Source organism: Hyla sarda, chromosome 6, assembly GCF_029499605.1.
Source record: "Hyla sarda isolate aHylSar1 chromosome 6, aHylSar1.hap1, whole genome shotgun sequence".
In the NCBI taxonomy this organism is placed as follows: domain Eukaryota; kingdom Metazoa; phylum Chordata; class Amphibia; order Anura; family Hylidae; genus Hyla; species Hyla sarda.
In genome coordinates this window covers 76,497,784-76,518,398 of record NC_079194.1, presented here as the reverse complement: position 1 = coordinate 76,518,398, position 20,615 = coordinate 76,497,784, and the positions used below count along the sequence as shown (strand labels likewise).

Below are 20,615 nucleotides of genomic sequence, written 5' to 3'. Positions count from 1 at the left end.
ATGCCGGGTTCATAAGGCATAGCACATAAGGTGTTCTTGGAAGAGTTGTCGACCTTCCAAGGCTTCAACCACAGAGGACGTCAACCAGCGGAAGCCAGGGCCATTGACTTGGAGGCTGGTCCAAATCCGACTGGATGTTAGAAAGGCGGGTCTTTAAAAAGTTTGCTACCTCTGAGCAAGCTATCGCCACTGATGCAGAAGCAGTGGAGTAGGAGCGCCTCATGGCACAGTCAGCCTTCTGATCCATTGGATCCTGCAAGGAAGACCCATCCTCAGCAGGGACCACTGTCCTCTTGGACAGTTTGGCAACTGCCATGTCAACCTTACGGACAGGGCCCCAGGAAGAAAGCTGAGTTTCCTGCATAGGAAACATGGTCTTAAATCTTTTGGTTAGACAGAAGGGTATTATCCGCTTTAAAGACCCTAGGCCCCTTAGAGGCGGTGGTAGAGGCTTCCCCCGGATCAACATCCTGGTCCCCCGACCGGATGGATCTCAGAAGACGCAGGGTTTTTTCTAAAGGAAAACAATAAGAGGCAGCAACTTCTTCATCCGAAGAGGAAGACTTTGGATTCTTCTTTCTCTAGATCCGCAGAGGTCTCCATTCTGGGAGGCGAAGCAGGTCTGGGGCGCTTCTGAGAAACAGCGTGTTTAAGTTCCTCAATAGAGGCTTGCCTGGCCAACATGTTGGAGGAGACCCACACATACATGTCTTGGACTGTAGGCTCAGTCTGGTGGGAAGGTAGCATTTTAGCTCTACAGGGAGGGCACCTAGCATATTCATAACTATCCTCAAGGGGGATATTGCACTCATGGCAAGAAAGGTGCTTGCGCTTGGTGGTCTTTTTTGCCAAGCCTTCACGGTCCCCTGAGCCTTCAGTTGACATGTCTAAGATAAATATAAGAGAAAGATTAGAAACTATAGCGGCAAGAAAACAAAAAATTGTGGCTAAAAGAAATATAATATTAGATACCCAGGGCTTTAGCTAAATAAAGCAGGCAGGTATAGCAAGTAATAAGCAGTACAATCTGCAAGGATGCACCATAAAGCTCAAAAGACAGAACTGCAGGAGATAACCGACAGCACTGCGCTCTAGGAGGCTGAGTGACAGCTTCCGGAAGGTTTAAATATCCTCCCAGCAGGCGCCATAACCTTAGACTCCGCCCACAAGGCGGGGATAGAAAAAACTAGAAAAACTGTCTAAAACAGGATATTTGTAAAAGTATATGGATAAGGGGCTAGAAAGGAAAGTTCCCGCTTGGTTTCGCCGCAATATGATTAATAGAAACGGCGAAAACCGAGCCGGGAACGAAAGTAAGAGACAGGAAGTGACGTCAGACGCCGCTGACGTACTTCCGGATCGGGGCCGCGGCAGATGCGCAGAAGAATGTGAAAGCCCCTGATGCAGAAGCCTTCCTAAAAGAAAAGGCAAGTAAATAGAAATAAATATAGGCAAAAACTGCCTAGTTGATAAAAAAAAAAAAAAAGGAAGAGACCCCCCTCCCCCTCATGTAAAAGGAGTACATGGGGTCACCATCTGTCCCACTGTCCGGGAGGACAGAAAAAAACACAAGGGGACAGAGGGTGACCCTCTTACTTATACAGGGTATTGTGGGTGTGTTTGACTAATTAATTTAGTTCAATAAAACTTCCATCTGTCCTAACTAGTTCACGGGGGGTGGAATACCCCATCTGTGCTACTGGTTAGGACGTAAGGGAACCATTTTAACTAGGTTAGCTCTACTGACCATGGAGAGGGGAAGCTTATGCCAAGTAGCTACTTTACGGGAATTACGGTCTAGCAATGGAATAAGATTCAGAGTAACATAATCTGAGGGGAGGGCAGTAACATACACACCCAGATATTTAAACTGTGTAACAACGGAAAGGCCAACCTTAGCAATAACCGGTACTGAAGTGTGGGGGTTAAGGGGAAGGATCGTGGACTCATTCCAATTAATAGATGGGCTGCAGTAAGTACCAAACAGTCATGGCCGTAAATATTGGCACCTGTAAAAAGGGAGGAAAAAAAGCAAATTGGACATAATGTCACACCAAACTCCAAAAATGGGCTGGACAAAATAATTGGCACCCTTAACTTAATATTTGGTTGCACACCCTTTGGAAAAAATAACTGAAATCAGTCGCTTCCTATAACCATCAATAAGCTTCTTACACCTCTCAGCCGGAATGTTTTCCCAACAGCAATTTTAAGATCTCTCCACAGGTGTTTAATGGGATTTAGATCTGGACTCATTGCTGGCCACTTCAGAACTCTCGAGGGCTTTGTTGCCATCCATTTCTGGGTGCTTTTTGACGTATGTTTGGGGTCATTGTCCTGCTGGAAGACCCATGATCTCGGACGACAACCCAGCTTTCTGACACTGGGCTGTACAGTAGGGATCGACCAATTATCGGTTTGGCCGATATTATCGGCCGATAATCGCGATTTTGGACATTATCGATATCGGCAATTTCCTTGTCGATAATGCCCCGCCCTGCCCATCGCCGCTGCTGCCCCATTGCCTCCCCCCATCCCCGGTGTTATAATTACCTGTTCCCGGGGGTCCGTGATCCTTCTGGCTCCTGCGCTGTTGCTGTGTGCTGTGCTGCGTAATGACGAGTGACGTCCCCAACTCGACGTCACAGTCAGTACGCACAGTGACAGCGCAGGACGCCGATGGAGCCAGAAGGATCGCGGACCCCGGGAACAGGTATTTATAACACCGGGGATGGGGGAGGCGATGGGGCAGCGGCGGTATGTGGGCAGAGGATGGGGGGGAGGCGATGGAGCAGTGGCGGTATGTGGGCAGAAGATGGGGGGAGGCGATGGAGCAGCGGCGGTATGTGGGCAGAGGATGGGGGGGAGGCGGCATGTGGTCAGAGGATGGGGGGAGGCAATGGGGCAGCGGCGGCGGTATGTGGGCAGAGGATGGGGGGGGAGGCGATGGGGCAACTGTGGTGGTTAGACTCAGGACAGGCAGGGGGAGGGTGGCGGCGGCAGCGGTCTCTGGCACCGCAAAAGCCGCTTCAGTTCATTGATTTAAAGCGCCCGCTTTAAATCATTGATCTGCAACGGCTTCTGCCTCACCGGGGCGGGGGGGTTGAAATAGCCGATAACTTATACCGGAATATCGGTATAAGTTATCGATATCGGTCGATCCCTACTGTACAGTGCGACCCAAAATCCGTTGGTAATCCTCAGATTTCATGAAGACTTGCACACATTCAAGGCACCCAGTGCCAGAGGCAGCAAAACAATCCCAAAACATCATTGAACCTCCACCATATTTCACTGTAGGTACTGTGTTCTTTTCTTTGTAGGCCTCATTCCGTTTTCAGTAAACAGTAGAATGATGTGCTTTACCAAAAAGCTCCATCTTGTTCTCATCTGTCCACAAGACGTTTTCCAGAAGGATTTTGGATTACTCAAGTTCATTTTGGCAAAATGTAGTCTTGCTTTTTTATGTCTTGTGTCAGCAGTGGGGTCCTCCTGGGTCTCCTGCCAAAGCGTTTCATTTCACTTAAATGTTGACTGATGCTCCCTGAGCCTGCAGGACAGCTTGAATCTCTTTGTAACTTGTTTGGGGCTGCTTATCCACCATCCGGACTATCCTGCGTTTACACCTTTCATCAATTTTTCTCTTCTATCCATGCCCAGGGAGATTAGCTACAGTGCCATGGGTTGCAAATGTCTTGATAATGTTGCGCACTGTGGACAAAGGCAAATCTAGATCTCTGGAGATGGACTTTTAACCTTGAGATTGTTGAAATTTTTCCACAATTTTGGTTCTTAAGTCCTCAGACAGTTCTCTTCTCCTCTTTCTGTTGTCCATGTTTAGTGTGGCACACACAGACACACAATGTAAAGACTAAGTGAACTTCTCTCCTCTTTTATCTGCTTTCAGGTGTGATTTTTATATTGCCCACGTCTGTTACTTGTCCCAGGTGAGTTTAAAGGAGCATCACATGCTTGAAACTATCTTATTTATCCACAATTTTGAAAGGGTGCCACATCCCATTTTTGGGAGTTTGGTGTGATATTATGTTCAATTTGCTTTTTTTCCTACCTTTTTGGGTTAGTTCTAATACAGACAAAAGGAATAAACATGTGTATAGCAAAACATGTGTTACTGCAATCCTTTTCTGTGAGAAATACTTCATTTTCTTTAAAAATGTCAGGGGTGCCAACATTTACGGCCATGACTGTACATTGCTATAAGGGCCATCAAAGGAAGCAGGGAATGCGCAACATCTCCCAGGAAGAGGAGCATGTCATCTGCATAAAGGGCAATTAGTTTCTCTAGGTCCCCATAACGGAAGCCTCTAAATTCCGTGGAAGCCCTAATGAGTACTGCCAGGGGCTCTATTGCTAAGGCAAATAGAAATGGAGATGGAGGACACCCCTGGCGTGTACCGCGACCCAGTGGAAAGGAATGGTAAAGCAAACCGTTAGCCCGAATTCTAGCACTGGGACAGCATACAACAATTGCATCCATGTTAAGAACCTGGGCCCAAATCCCATGTGACGCATGACACTCCACAGGAAATTCCACTCAACGCTGTCAAAAGCTTTGGCAACGTCGATTGAAAGCACAGCTCTACAAACAGCGCCCTCAGGTTGTAGCTGGAGATTCAGAAAGAGCCTCCTGATATTATCTGCCGTCAATTTCCCCAGCATGAACCCCTTCTGATCCCCATGCACCAGGGTAGTAATGACCCTCAAAAGACGGGTAGCCTGGACCTTCGCTATTAACTTAACATCAGAGCACAGTAGGGAGATTGGTCTATACGAACCTGCTGAGAGTGGGTCCTTATTGAGCTTCAATAACAATACTATGATGGCCTCCAACATAGACCCAGGCAAATCCTCCCCCTCTGCAGCAGCCTGCAAAACCCCCCAGTAACCCGGGAAACAGAACATCCACATATTGTTTAACCCCTTAACCACTTAAGGACTCATGACGTACCGCTACGTCATGAGTCCGCTCCCGATCTATAACGCGGGGCCACGGCGTCGAAAGTGAAAGCATGCCGGTTAGCTCAGGGAGCTGTTCGGGATAGCCGCGGTGAAATCATGGCATCCCGAACAGCTTACAAGACAGCCGGAGGGTCCCTACCTGCCTCCTCGCTGTCCGATCGCCGAATGACTGCTCAGTGCCTGAGATCCAGGCATGAGCAGTCAAGCGGCAGAATCATCGATCACTGGTTTCTTATGAGAAACCAGTTATCAATGTGAAAGATCAGTGTGTGCAGTGTTATAGGTCCCTATGGGTGAAAAAAAAAGAAGTGAATAAAGATCATTTAACCCCTTCCCTATTAAAAGTTTGAATCGCCCCCCTTTTCCCATAAAAAAAAAAGTGTATATAAAAATAAACATATGTGGTATCGCCGCGTGCAGAAATGTCTGAATTATAAAAATATATCGTTAATTAAACCGCACAGGCAATGGCGTGCGCGCAAAAAAATTCCAAAATAGTGCATTTTTGGTCACTTTTTATTTCAAGAAAAAAATGAATAAAAAGCGATCAAAACGTCCGATTAATGCAAAAATGGTACCGCTAAAAACTTCAAAAAATAAGCCCGCATACCGCCCCATACGCAGAAAAATAAAAAAGTTATAGGGGTCAGAAGAGGACAATTTTAAACATATACATTTTCCTGCATGTAGTTATGATTTTTTCCAGAAGTGCGACAAAATCAAACCTATGTAAGTAGGGTATCAGTTTAATCGTATGGACCTACAGAATAAAGATAAGGTGTCATTTTTACCGAAACATTTACTGTGTAGAAACGGAAGCCCCCAAAAGTTACAAAATGGCGAGTTTTTTTCAATTTTGTCTCACAATGATTTTTTTTTTCCGTTTCACCATAGATTTTTGGGTAAAATGACTGATGTAATTACAAAGTAGAATTGGTGGCGCAAAAATAAGCCAGCATATGGATTTTTAGGTGCAAAATTGAAAGATTTATGATTTTTTTAAAGGTACGGAGGGAAAAAAGAAAATGGAAAAACGCTGATTCCTTAAGGGGTTAAGGACTCAGCCCATTTGGGCCTTAAAGGAAAACTGTAAGGTTTCTCCTGCACTATCCACAGGTACTGATGGATAGTGCGGGAGACGCTGATTCCTATGATCCCTTCCTTGTCCGGATCCGCCCTGCCGTTCGCCCGTAATCTTAGTTTTATTATATGTGGAAATCTGGCTGTAACTGGCACGGGCGGGGTTTCTGTAGCTTAACTGGCACGGACGTCAGCGCCGCGTGTCCGCAGCGCCGCCCGCTCATGAATATTCATCCCCCTCCCTCCAGCTCTCCTTCTCTTCGCTGCTCCTAACTGAAGGGAGGGGGAGGCATATTCATAAGTGGGCGGCGCTGACATCAGTGCAAATTAAGCTACAGAAACCCCGCCCATGCCAGTTACAGACAGATTTCCAGGTATAATAAAACTAAGATTACGGGCGAATGGCCAGGCGGATCCGGCCAAGGTAGGGATCGTAGGAATCGGCGTCTCCCGCACTATCCATCAGTACCTGTGGCTAGTGTGGGAGCAAAGATGTGACAGTTTTCCTTTAACCCCTTAAGGACCAACACAAGTATTGCCCCTGTATGCCCCTGAAAGACCAGGCCTGTTTTTTCAAATCAGGGATGTCTGACTTTATTAGAGAATAACTCTGGTAACGTTTTGCCAATCGCAAAAATTCTGACATAGTTTTTTTGTCACAAGTTGTCCTTCATGTACCGATATCATTTGTAGTTTTTTTTTTTTACAATGCAAAAAATCATGAAATAATTAAAAATATTTAGATTTTTTGCTATTTTAACACTAATAGGTTGCATATATTTATACTTACTGACCAAATAGTTTATGAAACTTATACTTTCAGATGTCTGTTTTATTTTGACAGATTTTTTTTGTTTTTAATTAACATTTTAAACTAATTAGAAGCCTAACAATTTTTAACTTTAAATTTAGAAAATTTGAAAAGTACATCTTTTTTTTAATGGTTGCATGGCCACATGGTAGGACCCAAAAGGAGAGGAGCACCATTTGGCTTTCAGGATATCATTATACAAATTATAGGCCGCACTTCATCTTGCAAAGCATTCTAGCTGTCAGAACAATACCGCAACCCCAGATGTGACCCCATTTTCGAAACTACACCCCCTAAAGTATTCACCTAGGGCAAAAGTGAGTACGTGAAGCCCTTATTGTGTAGCTAGAATTATTTCAAAGTCAGTGGAAAAAATTGCAATTAGGTACGTCGCTTTTGAAATGGAGGAAATACGCCCCATATTTTATCACCCTGTTTGTCCCGGGCTGGGCAGTACCCCTATTTAGGCTATATCTGGTTGCCTGACCGCCTGGTAGGACCAAGAAGGAGAGGAGCCCCCTTTGGCTTTCAGGGCATCATTGTATGAATAGTCCCCATTCATAATGCACTTCTGCAGTATAAGTGTCCGTTGTCATGTCAAAAAAGGGAGTCCAATGTATACTGTAGCAGTCTCATTCATAAATAAACAAAGCCCCTCGTGGTGCCAGAACAGTGGACCCCCCCCCCACATGTGACCCCATTTTGGAAACTATACCCCTCACAGAATTTAATAAGGGGTGCAGTGAGTATTTACACCCCACTGGCATTTGACAGCTCTTTGGAACATTTGGCTGTGCAAATGAAAAATTACATTTTTCATTTTCACTGACCACTGTTCCAAAAATCTGTCAGACACCTGTGGGGCGTAAATGCTCACTGTACCCCTTATTACATTACGTGAAGGATGTAGTTTCCAAAATGGGGTCACATGTGGGGGGGTCCATTGTTCTGCCACTATGGGGGCTTTGTAAACACACATGGCCTTCAATTCCGGACAAATTTTCTCTTCAAAAGCCCAATGGCGCTCCTTCTCATCTGAGCATTGTAGTTCGCCCGCAGAGCACTTTACATCCACATATGGGTTATTTTCTTACTCAGAAGAAATGGGGTTACAAATTTTGGGGGGCTTTTTTTTCCTATTTTCCCTTGTGAAAAGGAAAAATTTAACACCAGCATTTTAATGAAAAACGTTTTTTTTTTTCATTTTCCCATCCAACTTTAATGAAAATTTCGTCAAACACCTGTGGAGTTTTAAGGCTCACTATACCCCTTGTCACGTTCCGTGAGGGGTGTAGTTTCCAAAATGGGGTCACATGTGGGTATTTATTTTTTTGCCTTTATGTCAGAACCGCTGTAAAATAAGCCACCCCTGTGCAAATCACCAATTTAGGCCTCAAATGTACATGGTGCGCTCTCACTCCTAAGTCTTGTTGTGTGTCTGCAGAGCATTTTACGCCCACTTATGGGGTATTTCCGTACTCAGGAGAAATAGCGTTAAAAATTTTGGGAGTCTTTTTTTGCTTTTACCGTTTGTGAAAATAAAAAGTATGGGGCAACACCAGCATGTTAGTGTAAAAATTAAAAAATGTTTACACTAACAGGCTGATGTAGCCCCCAACTTTTTCTTTTCATAAGGGGTAAAAGGAGAAAAAGCCCCCCAAAATTTGTAGTGCAATTTCTCCCGAGTACGGAAATACCCCATATGTGGCCCTAAACTGTTTCCTTGAAATACGACAGGGCTCCGAAGTGAGAGAGCGCCATGCGCATTTGAGGACTACATTAGGGATTGCATAGGGGTGGACATAGGGGTATTCTACACCAGTGATTTCCAAACCGGGTGCCTCCAGCTGTTGCTAAACTCCCAGCATGCCTGGACAGTCAGTGGCTGTCCGGAAATGCTGGGAGTTGTTGTTTTGCAACAGCTGGGAGGCTCCGTTTTGGAAACACTGCCGTATAATACGTTTTTTCATTTTTATTGGGGAGGGGGGACAGTGTAAGGGGGTGTATATGTAGTGTTTTACCCTTTATTATGTGTTAGGGTAGTGTTTTTAGGGTACATTCGCACTGGCGGGTTACGGTGAGTTTTTCGCTATGAGTTTGCGCTGTGGCGAAAAATTTGCCGCAGCCCAAACTTGAAGTAGGAAGCTTACTGTAAACCTGCCCGTGTGAATGTACCCTGTACATTCACATGGGGGGGCAAACCTCCAGCTGTTTAAAGACTAAAACTCCCAGCATGAACTGACAGACCGTGCATGCTGGGAGTTGTAGTTTTGCAACAGCTGGAGGCACACTGGTTGAAAAACCTTCAGTTAGGTTCTGTTACCTAACTCAGTATTTTCCAACCAGTGTGCCTCCAGCTGTTGCAAAACTACAACTCCCAGCATGTACTGATCGCCGAAGGGCATGCTGGGAGATGTAGTTATGCAACAGCTAGAGGTACGCAACTACAACTCCCAGCATGCCGAGACAGCTGTTTGCTGTTTGGGCATGCTGGGATTTGCAGTTTTGCAACATCTGGAGGGCTACAGTTTAGAGACCACTGCACAGTGCTCTCCAAACTGTGGCTCTCCAGATGTTGCAAAACTACAAATCCTTGCATGCCCAGACAGCAAACTGCTGTGTGCGCATGCTAGGAGTTGTAGTTTTGCAAGATCTAGAGGGCCACAATTTACAGATCACTGCAAACTGATCTCCAAACTGCAGCCCTCCAGCTGTTGCAAAACTACAAATTCCTGCATGCCCACACAGCTGTCTGGGCATGCTGGGAGTTGTAGTTTTGCAACATCTGGAAGGCTACAGTTTAGAGATTTCTGTATAGTGGTCTCAGACTGTAGCCCTCCAGATGTTGCTAGGCAACTCACCGGCTTCCGTAGGATCCAGGGAGCCAGCCGCACGACATCGCCACCCGCCGATCACCGTCGCCCGCTGCCTCCGGATGGTTAAGTGGATCTTTTGCCGCCGGTCCTCTGTCGGTTTCCCTGTTCTGCCCCGCCTATTGTGGGTGGGCAGAACGGGGCAACTGAAAGTTAACCCCCACGCCCCCAATCTGCTATTGGTTGTCTCTTCTGGCGACCAATAGCAGGGATAGGAGGGGTGGCACCCCTCCCACCTCACTCCTATCCCTTCAGGTGGATCGTGGGTGTCTTTGACAACAGCGATCCCCCTTATATTCCTGGTCTCCGGGTCACCATAGACCCGCATGACCTAGAATCGGAGCAAATCCTGGTGTGAATTCAGGAGCGATTTGCGGCGATCGTCCTGGGCATTTGCGCGGCGTGCCTGCTGATAGATATCAGCAGTCGCCCCGGTCCTGTCCCCGCCCAGCGTGCGCCGGGGACCGAAATTCCCACGGGCATATGGATACGCCCTGGATCCTTCAGTACCAGGGCGTCAAGGCGTATCCATACGCCCTAGGTCCCTAAGTAGTTAAAAACTTCTGTTGCGCCAGGAGCGCTTGTTGCTGCAATGAGGTCTGGTTTGCTCTATTCTTAGATTTACAGGTTGTGATATCCCTAATAAAGATACCCCATACATACGCCTTTAAAGAATCCCAGACGGTACCTTACCGAAGCAGTCCCCGCATTGATCTCAAGAAAGGCTTCCACATCAGACTTGAGCGTTAGGCCTACTGAGGGGACCTGAAGCCAAAAATGATTCAGTTGCCAAAGAGAACCCTGCAACCTAGGATGAGAATTGAAAGTGAGATGCACAAAAACAGGGGAATGATAAGAAAGATTACAGGGGAGATACTCCACCGACGTAACCAGGTGAAAGACCAACTCATTGCCCAGCGCGAGATCAATATGTGAGAGCGTACCGTGAGAGCGTACCATGAGAGCTAGAATAGAAGTATCGCACGTTAGTAGGATTACGTCTTCTTCATAAATCTGCCCACCCCACCCCACCTCCTCCACAAACCTAGCCAGACCGGTAGAACTGGGAGTCACAGAAGGTTACTGTTACTAAACCTATCAAATGTCGGATGCAACAAATGATTGAAATCCCCGACCACCAGGAGCGGCGCATCAGGCAGAGAGGATAAATAAGACACCACCCTGCACAAGGCATCGCTCGAGTATGGGGGGGGGAATATAGAGTGCAACCAGCACACACAAGGTACGGTAAAAAGTGCCATAAAGGCAAACAAACCTACCCTCCAGGTCTATAAGACTTGAAGTATAGGAAAATAAAATGCTTCTATGAATGAGCACACTTACACCCCGGGCATGTGAGGAAAAAGTGGCGTGGAAAGTATGGCTAAACCACGGTTTATTCAGCACATGTTTAGTGTCACTTGTCATGTGCGTCTCAGAGAGGCACAGTACAGTAAGTTGATAGGGTTTGAGCGCCTGAAAAACAACAAGACGCTTAGTGGGATCATTGAGGCCCCTTACATTCCACGCCACCACATGCAAATCGGAAGGCATAAGTAAAAGTACAAGGGGGCAGACACAGCAGCCACTAATATTCTAAATCAGGAAGAGACATAAATGACAGAGAACTGCACAATGAGTGGAAGAAAGGACACTGAACAACACAAACGCCCCATCCACCCTATGGGCACGCTCAACAGCAAATAGGTGTCAAAATCTCTTTTCCAAATGTAGTAAGGAGCCAATTCTCAAAGTATTCCCCAGGGTCACGACCCTCGACTTTTTCAGGGATGCCCACCAAGTGCACTGCTGCAGGCGGTTTTCCATATCATCAGATTTAGTGGCAAGTGCAGTCAGATTATTAATCACACGATGCATATCTCTCTTGAGCGGAGGGACTTGATCCTCCAGATCCCCCACTCTTTCCTCAACCGCACTAACCCGCTCAGAAACCTTTTGCATATCTGATGTCCTCACGCAGGCCGCCCAGTAACATTTTAACATCAGTGTTGCCCTTGGAGACAGCCAAAAATACATCTTTCAAAGTAGGCTCAGCAGGAGTAGATGGAGGTAATGGGGTACTTAATGTTGCAGGCACCACACCAGAAATTGAAGGGTTAATAATGGCAGGGAGCTGAAAAGCCACAGCAGTGATAGTCTCAGCAGAGGATACAGCAGCAGTAGGCTTAGCAGGGCCATCCGGGAATAGTGCAGCAATGGTAGAGGAGTCCCCATGAAAGGCATATGGCACTCCAGTAAATAAAGGGTTAATTCCAGACTGACCTGCGGCATCAGGGTGTTCAGGCCCACTTAACATAGCAGAGGGGTCCGCAGCCGCAGAAGAGACCAGGGTCCCGGCCAGCCAGTCAACCCCATCCTGCTCCTCCTTGCATCAATCATCCACCAGAGCCTGCTTCGGCTCGTCTGTGACCCCCACGAAGCGCTGCAGCTGCTCTGCAACTCCTGATACCTCAGGACAAGATGGCGCTGGCTCCCCCTGCATCTCGGCCTCACCATCCTTCCGGGCTCCCTGCGTCCCCTTGTTGCGTCTCCGCCTGGCCATCCTGACTCCGCAATGTTCTGGGTACCTTCACCCACAGGTAAGCAGCGATTAGGGACAATAATCTGGCCTGATTTCCAGCATAATAGAAGGATGCTCAGCGGGGCTCTGGACCTCGCGTCTGCTCACAATGCCGCGCTTGATACCCAGTTTAGATGGTTTCACTGCTTCTGTAAATTGAAATCATTTTTTTTTTTTTTTTTATATGAAAATATGTTTTTGGGTTACCATTTTGGGGTAGATATGACTTTTTATGACTGTTTATTCCATGTTTTGTAGCATGTGAGGTAACACATCAATTGAGTGAGGTAACACTCATCGTCAGGGCGCGATCGTAGCCAAGACGGAACCAGCACCTGACAACTGACTCCCTAAATGGCACCTTCACTATTGACCACAGCATCAAGGGCAGGGGTCTCCAAACGGTGAACCTTCAACCTTCAGATGTTGCAAAACTACAACTCCCAGCAATTATAGTTTTGCAACATCTGGAGACCACTGATCTAGTGGGTTGATGACTAATATCTCCTGCCAAATATGGAGCAAGCTCAGGTGCAGCTACTGCACTTTTAACATACATATATTTTATGGGTTTTCCATGGCAGCCATTTAGATTTTGTAGCATATTAAAGGTACAGGCTCAGGCTCGTATCAACCCAAGGAGCAGAATAAAATATATGCCTGTTTGGCTAGTAGGAGCAATCTATGAATATACTAGACCTTTAATTATTAAGGGAAACACTCCACCTCCCCCCCCCCCCAAGACCTCCCATTAGTTGAGCTGCAGTATATGTATAGAGGTGGTGGTGGTGGTGGGGGGGGGCATATATACTTCATGAATTTGTGACTATGAGCCCACTGTATAATTTGGTTGCTCCTTTTGGGCCAGTAGGAGCAGTTTGGATCAGCAGGAGATTGGACCTGTCCCTGTAACATTCTGCCCTTACACAGCAAGATATTTAGGTTACAGATCCGCTTTAATGTTCACACATTAAGGCTTTGCCCAGTGTCTAGTGACTGCTAAACATATGAGCTCAACCAAGTACTGGATATTTTTTCAATTAGAAGCCAAATTAGTTGCAGTGCTCCTCATGACCAACAGGTGGGGATGCAGAATCATCCATACATTTCAAAAGTTTGCAATGCATTCTATAATGACATTCATACTTTATATTTCTACAGATATCTACATTTAACTGTTTATTTTTCAGCATTTTTAGTTTACATATTTGTTACTATTGGGTATTTAACATGTAAGGCATATGTAATAAGAAGCAATGAAGATTGTGTGTGCCATAAATGTATATGTAATCCACTCTATTTGTTTAATCAGTGTGAAATGTATGTAAATTTGTTCAAAAAAGTCAAATAGTGATTTCTCTTTCTAGTTGTTAAAACCGTGGCAAGAAAATGAGAAAACTTGGTTGATATGGAGCCATAGTGTGGAACTCTGTGTCACAAAAGAAGTTTTATTGAAAGCCTTAAAACATCAGATCCATGTGAGCATGTGGAGCACGAAAGACAAGGTGTCAGCCAAAGCCAGATTTGATCGACCAAAGGCATTTAGAGTGTCGACTGTGAAACAAGGGGAAGATCCTGAAGGTAATGCTCATGATGAATGTAACAGTTTTAGGGCTTAGTATACCTGACCTAATAGCAGCTGTGTTACTGAACTGCTTACTGGCGACTGTGGACCGATAAGATATTAACAAGTAACTATGTGGGGAACAGAGAATCATGGGCAATTATCAAAACAGAACCCTGGTTATAGATAGAGTAGGAAGAGAGAAGCCACTTCTCACTGTAGGTTAAAAAAAAAATAAAAATAAACAAGGTACACTCTAAACCAGTGGTCTCCAAACGGTGGACCTCCTGATGTTGCAAAGCTACAAATATCAGTATTTTTGTTTTGATGGGGCTTTTGTTTACATATTTTTTATATGGAATTTGGGAAAAGGGGGGTGATTTAAACGTTTAATATGGAAGGGGTTAATGGGTGTTTTTTTTGGGGGTTTTTTACTTCAACTTTTTTTTTTTTACACTTTCAGTACCCTTAGGGGACTTTTAGGAGGAATCATTAGTTTCCTCATACAGATCAATGCAGTTCAATAGAACTACATTGATCTGTGTGCTCTGTGCTCGATTGATAAAGCCTGATCCAGCCAGGCTCTATCAATGACAGAGCCAGAGACCAGACAACAGGAGAGGTAAGCCCTCTGGCTACCTCCACAGTGGATACCCCCCCCCCTCACACGATTGTGCTGTGGGGTTGTGGGGGGAGAGGGGCGATCCACCCCACTGGACCACCAGGGAGTGCTTAAACACCAGGGAGTGCTTTGACAGCGGCAATCTAAAGGGTTAACAGCTGTCCGTGGCGATCGCCACATGTCGGCTATTAACGGCGGCCCTCAGCTACAAGAATCAGCTGAGGGCCACCTGGTATGGCATGGGCTTGAGTCAGGAGCCCGCGGCATAGACTGTTTGCCGTCTCAGGAAAATATTGTCTTCTGCTAATTAATGGGCTTCCTAATCTTTGTCCTTGTGATACTCTTATAAGCTGGTCTCGTGAAGGCTGTGACAAGATCTATGATTCACTTTTGACATTATCCTTGGCATTTTAATAAGAACATTAATGTTAGTATCCTGACCTTTTATAGGGCATAGATGCTTTCTGTCTTTGTGGGCATATTCGCTTGATTTAAAAATTTACAGTACCAATTCATGCAGGTAGTTTAGACTAGACAGTGATATATATATATATATTGTGCGATTGCGATTTTGGGCCTAAATATTGCGATTGCGATATGCAATGCGATATAATAAAAAAAAATTGTGAAATCCCCCCATTTCATGTCCAATCGCCTCCATTTCACATCTACCTACCCATTTTATGCCCACCGCCTATTTCACATTCTCCCCCCCTTGTCACATTCTCCCCCCCTTGTCACATTCTCCTCCCGTCACATCCCCCCCTTGTCACACACCCCTGTCACATTCCCCCCCCCGTCACATTCTCCCCCCCTGTCACATTCTCCCCCCCCTGTTACATTCTCCACCCCCCCCTGTTACATTCTCCCCCCCTGTCACATTCTCTCCCCCCTGTCACATTCTCTCCCCCCTGTCACATTCTCTCCCCCCTGTCACATTCTCTCCCCCCTGTCACATTCTCTCCCCCCTGTCACATTCTCTCCCCCCTGTCACATTCTCTCCCCACTGTCACATTCTCTCCCCCCTGTCACATTCTCTCCCCACTGTCACATTCTCTCCCCCCTGTCACATTCTCTCCCCCCTGTCACATTCTCTCCCCCCTGTCACATTCTCCTCCCCTGTCACATTCTCTCCCCCCTGTCACATTCTCTCCCCACTGTCACATTCTCTCCCCCCTGTCACATTCTCTCCCCCCTGTCACATTCTTTCCCCCCTGTCACATTCTCTCCCCCCTGTCACATTCTCTCCCCTCTGTCACATTCTCTCCCCCTGTCACATTCTCCTCCCCTGTCACATTCTCCTCCCCTGTCACATTCTCCTCCCCTGTCACATTCTCCTCCCCTGTCACATTCTCCTCCCCTGTCACATTCTCTCCCCCCTGTCACATTCTCTCCCCCCTGTCACATTCTCTCCCCCCTGTCACATTCTCCCCCCTGTCACATTCTCCCCCCCTGTCACATTCTCCCCCCCTGTCACATTCTCCCCCCTGTCACATTCTCCTCCCCTGTCACATTCTCTCCCCCCTGTCACATTCTCTCCCCCCTGTCACATTCTCTCCCCCCTGTCACATTCTCCTCCCCTGTCACATTCTCCTCCCCTGTCACATTCTCCTCCCCTGTCACATTCTCCTCCCCTGTCACATTCTCCTCCCCTGTCACATTCTCCTCCCCTGTCACATTCTCCTCCCCTGTCACATTCTCTCCCCCCTGTCACATTCTCTCCCCCCTGTCACATTCTCTCCCCCCTGTCACATTCTCTCCCCCCTGTCACATTCTCTCCCCCCTGTCACATTCTCTCCCCCCTGTCACATTCTCCTCCCCTGTCACATTCTCCTCCCCTGTCACATTCTCCTCCCCTGCCACATTCTCCTCCCCTGCCACATTCTCCTCCCCTGCCACATTCTCCTCCCCTGCCACATTCTCCTCCCCTGCCACATTCTCCTCCCCTGCCACATTCTCCTCCCCTGCCACATCCCCCCTTGTCACATTCTCCCCCCCCCTTGTCACATTCTCCCCCCCCTTGTCACATTCTCCCCACCCTTGTCATTCTCCCCCCCCCCCCCCCCCCTTGTCACATTCTCCTCTCCCTTGTCAAATCTTCCGCGGGACCCGGGAAACCTAGTGTATTACTGCAGTACAAGACCTTTCCCCATCAGCCAATCACTGGCTTGACACGTGACACCACTGCGGCCAGTGATTGGCTGAAAAGGGAAAGGTCCTACTGTACTAAGAGGAAACTCCGGAGCGCACGGAGATGAATCTGCGGGCACCGGGACATGTGAGCATAAGGTTTTTTATTTTTCTCCCTGTGCCCTTAGCTCAGTGTTTTTCTAGCAGGTTGCCTCCAGCTGTTGTGAAACTACTACTCCCAGCATGCCCGGACAGCCTTTGCCGATCCGGGCATGCTAAGAGTTGTAGTATTGCAACAACTGGAGGCCCCCTGGTTGGGAAACACTGACTTTTAGTATTTAAATTAGTTTTTACCTGCTCTGGCCGGCCCACACCACGGGAGCCAGCACGATCAGATAATTGCATGTTTTCCCGGGGGGCCATATCGCCATATTGCAAAAAGCAAAAATCGTGATTCGATTACTTTTGCGATATATCGTGCAGCCCTAATATATATATATGAAATATAGAATGTGTCGGCAGATAAGAACCATTTGGCCCATCTAGTCTGCCCAATAATCTGAATACTATGAATAGTCCCTTGCCCTATCTTATATGAAGGATAGCCTTATGCTTATCCCATGTATGTGTAAACTCCTTCACTGTATTTGCAGCGACCACTTCTGTAGGAAGGCTATTCCATGCATCCACTACTCGCTCAGTAAAGTAATACTTCCTGATATTACTGCAGGAACTTTTGCCCCTCTAATTTAAAACTGTCCTCTTGTGGTAGTTTTTTCTTTTATATATGCTCTCCTCCTTTACCGTGTTGATTCCCTTTATGTATTTAAAAGTCTCTATCATATCCCCTCTGTCTCTTCTTTCTTCCAAGCTATACATGTTAAGGTCCTTTATCCTTTCCTGGTAAGTTTTTTATCCTGCAATCCATGTACTAGTTTAGTATCTTCTCTGAACTCTCTCTAGAGTATCTATATCCTTCTGGAGATGCGGCCTCCAGTACTGCGCACAATACTCCAAGTGAGGCCTCACCAGTGTTCTGTACAGCGGCATGAGCACTTCTCTCTTTCTACTGCTTATACCTCTCCCTATACATTCAAGCATTCTGCTAGCGTTTCCTGCTGCTCTATTACATTGTCTTCCTACCCTTAAGTCTTCTGAAATAATTACTCCTAAATCCCTCTCCTCGGGTACTGAGGTCACGACTGTGTCAAATATTCTATATTCTGCCCGAGGGTTTTTACCCCCCAGGTGCATTATCTTGCACTTATCCACATTACATTTCAGTTGCCAGAATTCTGACCATTCTTCTAGTTTATCTAAATCCTTTTCCATTTGGCGGATCCCTCCAGGAACATCAACCCTGTTACATATCTTTGTGTCATCAGCAAAAAGACATACCTTACCATCGAGACCTTCTGTAATATCAGTAATGAAGATATTAAACAATATTGGTCCCAGTACAGATCCCTGAGGTCCCCACTGGTGACAAGACCTTGCTCTGAATATTCTCCATTGACTACAACCCTCTGTTGTCTGTTACTCAGCCACTGCCTAATCCACTCAACAATATGGGAGTCCAAGCTCAATGACTGTAGTTTATTGATAAGTCTTCCATGTGGGACAGTGTCAAAAGCCTTACTAAAATCTAGATATGCGATGTCTACTGCCCCTCCGCCATCTATTATTTTAGTCACCCAATCAATAAAATCAATAAGTGTGTATATGTATACACACCTTTATATTCATCTTTCTCTTTTTTATGTCATTGTGTGCAGTTAAACAATTAATATTGAATCAGAGAAAATTCTTTAAAGACAGTCTGCCGCGACAAAGTTTCATTCTTGAGAAAAATGGAAATATATTGTATCAGGATGATCACTATACTCAAGGTAAGTGTAAGTTTTCTGATACATATCTGGTTATCAGTGCATGTCACATATCTGTGCTATCCTTATGAATGAGCCCATTTTGCGTATATGTTTAGGTTTAGTGACTTTGTTAAAATAGTATTTTGTCCCTTTTTGCCACCACTTGGGACCATTTGAGCAGTGACATGATCAGCCTATGACCTATCTGACCCTATTATGCCTGCTTTGCATAGTTTCATATCATATGGTGAATGCCTTAGAAAAGTGATTATAGATTTTCACGTCCTTTACAAAATGTCTTTGTACAAGGTTTATGCAAATTTTTCCAAAAAGGAATGTAAAAATTTGAACCAATACTCCTGTCTTACTCCTCAAAAGTCGTTGAACCTATCCATATGATTGTGAAGTGTAGGAGGAAATTAGATTCAAACATATAGGGGTAGATTTATCAAAACATGTTTAGAGAAAAAGTTGACAAGTTTCCTATAGCAACCAATCAGATTTCTTCTTTTATTTTTCAGAAGCCCTGTTATAAATTATAGAAGCGATCTGATTGGTTGCTATGTGCAGCTGATCAACTTTTCCTCTCCACAGGTTTTGGTAAATCTCTCCCATAAACTCCATGCAGATGTTAGGTTTAAAACCGAGGTCCTGCAAGGCAACAGTGCTAACCGCTGAGACGCAATTCTTCTTTTACAGTATACAGCTCATCATCATCTTTTTTGAGAAACTTTAACCGTTTAAGGACCAAGCCCATTTTGACCGTAACCCCTTAAGGACGCAGCCCGCCCTGTAGTCGCCGGTATTCAGACCCGGAGCGAACACGCTCCGGGGACTGATTACAAACGGGGTGCCGCGTGCAAGATCACGGGGGTCCCCAGCGGCGGGACTCCCACGATCTGGCATCTTATCCCCTATCCTTTGGATAGGGGATAAGATGTCTAAGCACCGGAGAACCCCTTTAAGGATCTCAGACAGTAGACAATCCTGACGACACTTGTCACTCCTGGCAAACTGATTTATTTATATCTCCTTTTTTCCCCGAATCATTTCCTTGAATTTTAAGTTGTAATCAGGTTGTATAGAGGGAGATATAGAAAATGTCATGACCAACCCATGTAAGATAAGAAAATTTTCAAACATCATTTTAATGTCATTTTCCTTATCTCTGCCAGGCCAGCATATTTTTATTTTTTTTGTAATGCATTTCTGAGACAGTCAAATGCGGCAGAAGATATAAACTGGCACATTTCTTTCACGATAGCTGAAAACAGGCTTTATATATGCTGACCTTCTCGGTGTATTCTACCCTTCCCGTCTGTACTTTGATTGTCACAGATGTTCAAGCAGCAAGGTTATGCGAGGAGTTGGCGCCATGTCGAAATCCTATATATATATATATATATATATATATATATATATATATACATACCATAAGCTCTATGAGCCATTTCTTACAGTTAATGATTACTTGTATTTTGTTTTGGGTTTCTATTAAAAGATTATATAAAAAAATATATATATTACAAAAGTTCATGTGGCTGCTTTGTGACCCCTAAGAAGAGGTATCCATTGATCACTTCTGAGTTGTTAATGGATGGCAGGAATCTGTGAAGAATGTTTCTTTCCAGGGAACTGGCTCATGGGTCACTTTGGATGAAGAGGGGCGAAAACACTAGAGTCTTGAAGGGGTACTCTGGTGGAAAACAATTTATTTAAATCAACTGATGCCAGAAAGTTAAAGAGATTTGTAAATTATTCTTAATCTTAATCCTTCTAGTACTTATCAGCTGCTGTGTGCTCCACAGGAAGTTTAGTAGTTATTTTCCGTCTGACCACAGTGCTCTCTGCTGACACCTATGTCAGGAACATGAGAGGTTTGCTATGGAGGTTTGCTCCTACTCTGGACAGTTCCTGATACAGACAGAGGTGGCAGCAGAGAGCACTGTGATCAGACAGAAAAGAACAACTTAACTTCTTCTGTAGTATACAGCAGCGGATAAGTACTGGAAGAATTAAGATTTTTTTATAGAAGTCATTTACAAATCTGTTTTAACTTTCTGGAACCAGTTGATTTGGAAAAAAAAAAAATGTTTTCCACCGGAG

The 20,615-nt window shown here is 45.5% G+C and overlaps 1 protein-coding gene across 2 annotated transcripts in view; it reads left to right on the top strand.

Moving 5' to 3' along the window:
* Positions 1–20,615, top strand: part of CFAP92 (cilia and flagella associated protein 92 (putative)) — a 140,091-nt gene that overhangs the window by 18,405 nt on the left and 101,071 nt on the right. For both annotated transcript variants that reach the window (XM_056524213.1, XM_056524212.1), the window contains exons 4-5: positions 13,693–13,906; positions 18,417–18,530. In XM_056524213.1, the coding sequence (XP_056380188.1) occupies positions 13,693–13,906; positions 18,417–18,530 (328 nt within the window). The remainder of the gene's footprint in view (positions 1–13,692; positions 13,907–18,416; positions 18,531–20,615) is intronic.